General features: G+C 37.4%; 1 protein-coding gene across 1 annotated transcript; it reads left to right on the forward strand.

The window, feature by feature from the left end:
* On the forward strand, positions 1 to 1,951 carry CSUI_011079 (dynein gamma flagellar outer; the record flags this gene model as incomplete). The annotated part of the gene is made up of 3 exons (XM_068071180.1): positions 1 to 170; positions 669 to 857; positions 1,763 to 1,951. Coding segments are annotated over 3 exons (548 nt in total), but the record flags the coding sequence as incomplete, so codon positions are not given.
* Positions 1,952 to 2,089: the final 138 nt, after the last annotated feature.

The raw sequence follows: 2,089 nt of genomic DNA on the forward strand, positions 1-2,089 counted from the left end.
GAGGAGGAGAGGGCGGGAGTGATGGAGAAGGGGGAGGTCATGATTCATCGCCACCGAATCTCCACGAGAGAATTGCCAATGATAAAGAAATTCTTAAGGTTCTTCTTCTTCTCACGGGATCTATCCAAAATACAAGAGATGAAGTTGCCAAGTATCTCGTCAAATTTGATGTGAGCTCCCTTCTCTCCCTCCCCCTCTCAGTCATTCCGTAGGGCATGCAGCCATGCATGCATGGAGAAAGAAAGTGAAGAGACATAGAGAAAGAGAGATAAGGTGTTACGTCGATACTCCTCCGAGATTCCACCACTTTCTTACGAGAATGTTATTTTAGATAGACATATATGTATGTCTATGTATGTATAGGTATAGTGTATATAGCTAGGCTTATATGTATGTCTATGTATGTATAGGTATAGTGTATATAGCTAGGCTTACATGTATGTATATGTATGTACCGATCTTGTAAGTGCTCTACTGTACATGTAGATCCAGGCGTATATATAGAGAGATATATAGCTCTCTCTATTTATGTGTATATATATATCTGTATATGTATATAGATATATCTTTACAGGTAATCGTGTAAGACACTTGGCAAGATTTCTTTACTCGTCTATCTTCTTCTTCTTCTTTTCTTTGCGTGTATTTCTCTCTGGCGATTTCTGTAGGAGTTGGCGTGGCTCTGGAGAGATTCGATTAAAGAGAGCTACGAAAAGTTTGCGGCAGAGAAGCCTTCGCTGGATGAATTTGAGAGACACCTGAAAGGCTTTGTAGATGTGGAGACGAGAATCCAAAGTATGGAAGGAGAAACGACCATAGGCGTTCTTCTTCTCAACACCTCGGGACTCCTCAATCAGGTAACGCACAGAGACAGAGACAGACAGAGACAGACACATAGAGACATATATAGACATACACATAGATACATATGTAGACATACACATAGAAACATATATATACATCGACATAGACATTTATATACATGGACATAGACATTTCTATACATTGACATATATATATATATATATATATACATATAGGCATAGTCATAGAAACATGTATATACATAGACATACACGTACGTACTTTGCTACAGATTAAGAGAAATACCTGTATATACATATATATGTATATGTAGCCATATGGACTTTTATACATATATATATATAGAGGATAAGAGAGAGAGGATAAGAGAGATAGGATAAGAGAGAGTAACGGAAATCTACCAGGTTTATGTGTGTATGCATATGTATGTACATGCGTATATACATAGAGAGAGGTAGATGAAGAAGAAGTGAGAAGTGTAGGCGGAAGGTTCTTCTGCATGCATCATGACGAGCTGTAGTTCATGTGCCTGTAGAGAATGTCTATCCTTATTCGCAGTATACGCAGAAATACAGAGGTCTCCAAGATACACATGTCCCCTCCTAATCTACTCGCCTCCTTGCTATCTTGTCTCCTTCTCGGCATCCCGCTTTTCTTTCTCTCTCCATATAGATATAGATAGATATATAGATATATATATATAGATATAGATAGCTGTAGCTTGTAGAGATGTTCTATATGTCTAGAAATGTAGTGTCAACACCGAAGTATACATGCATGTACAGATAGATATAGATAGATGATATCTATTTACTTTTTCCATTTCCCCCTCTTTGTTTCGCTCCCCCTCTCTATCGCTTTTCCAAAGAATCTCTCCTCTCTCTTTCTCTCTTCTTCTTCTTTCTTCTTTTCTTCTTCGTCTTCTTTTTCTTTTTAGTTGACAGAGTTAGTTCGTCGATGGAATCTCCAGTATTTGAATGAGTTGCACCATGAGGCCAAGCAAAAGTTGGAAGGCCTCACAGATCAAATTCGACAAATGTCTAAAAGACTAAAGCGACAGGTCGTAGACATCGACGTTCTACGACATATCATGGACACCCTAAACTATATACGAGAAAAAGAATCTGGTAAGACTGTACAGCTCCACTCATCTTTAATCTATCTATCTATCTTTAATCTATCTATCTATCTATCTTTAATCTATCTATCTATCTTTAATCTATCTATCTATCTATCTTTAATCTATCTATCTATCTTTAATCTA

The sequence above is a fragment of the Cystoisospora suis genome (genome assembly GCF_002600585.1).
Source record: "Cystoisospora suis strain Wien I chromosome Unknown contig_9561, whole genome shotgun sequence".
Taxonomy (NCBI): Eukaryota; Apicomplexa; class Conoidasida; order Eucoccidiorida; family Sarcocystidae; genus Cystoisospora; species Cystoisospora suis.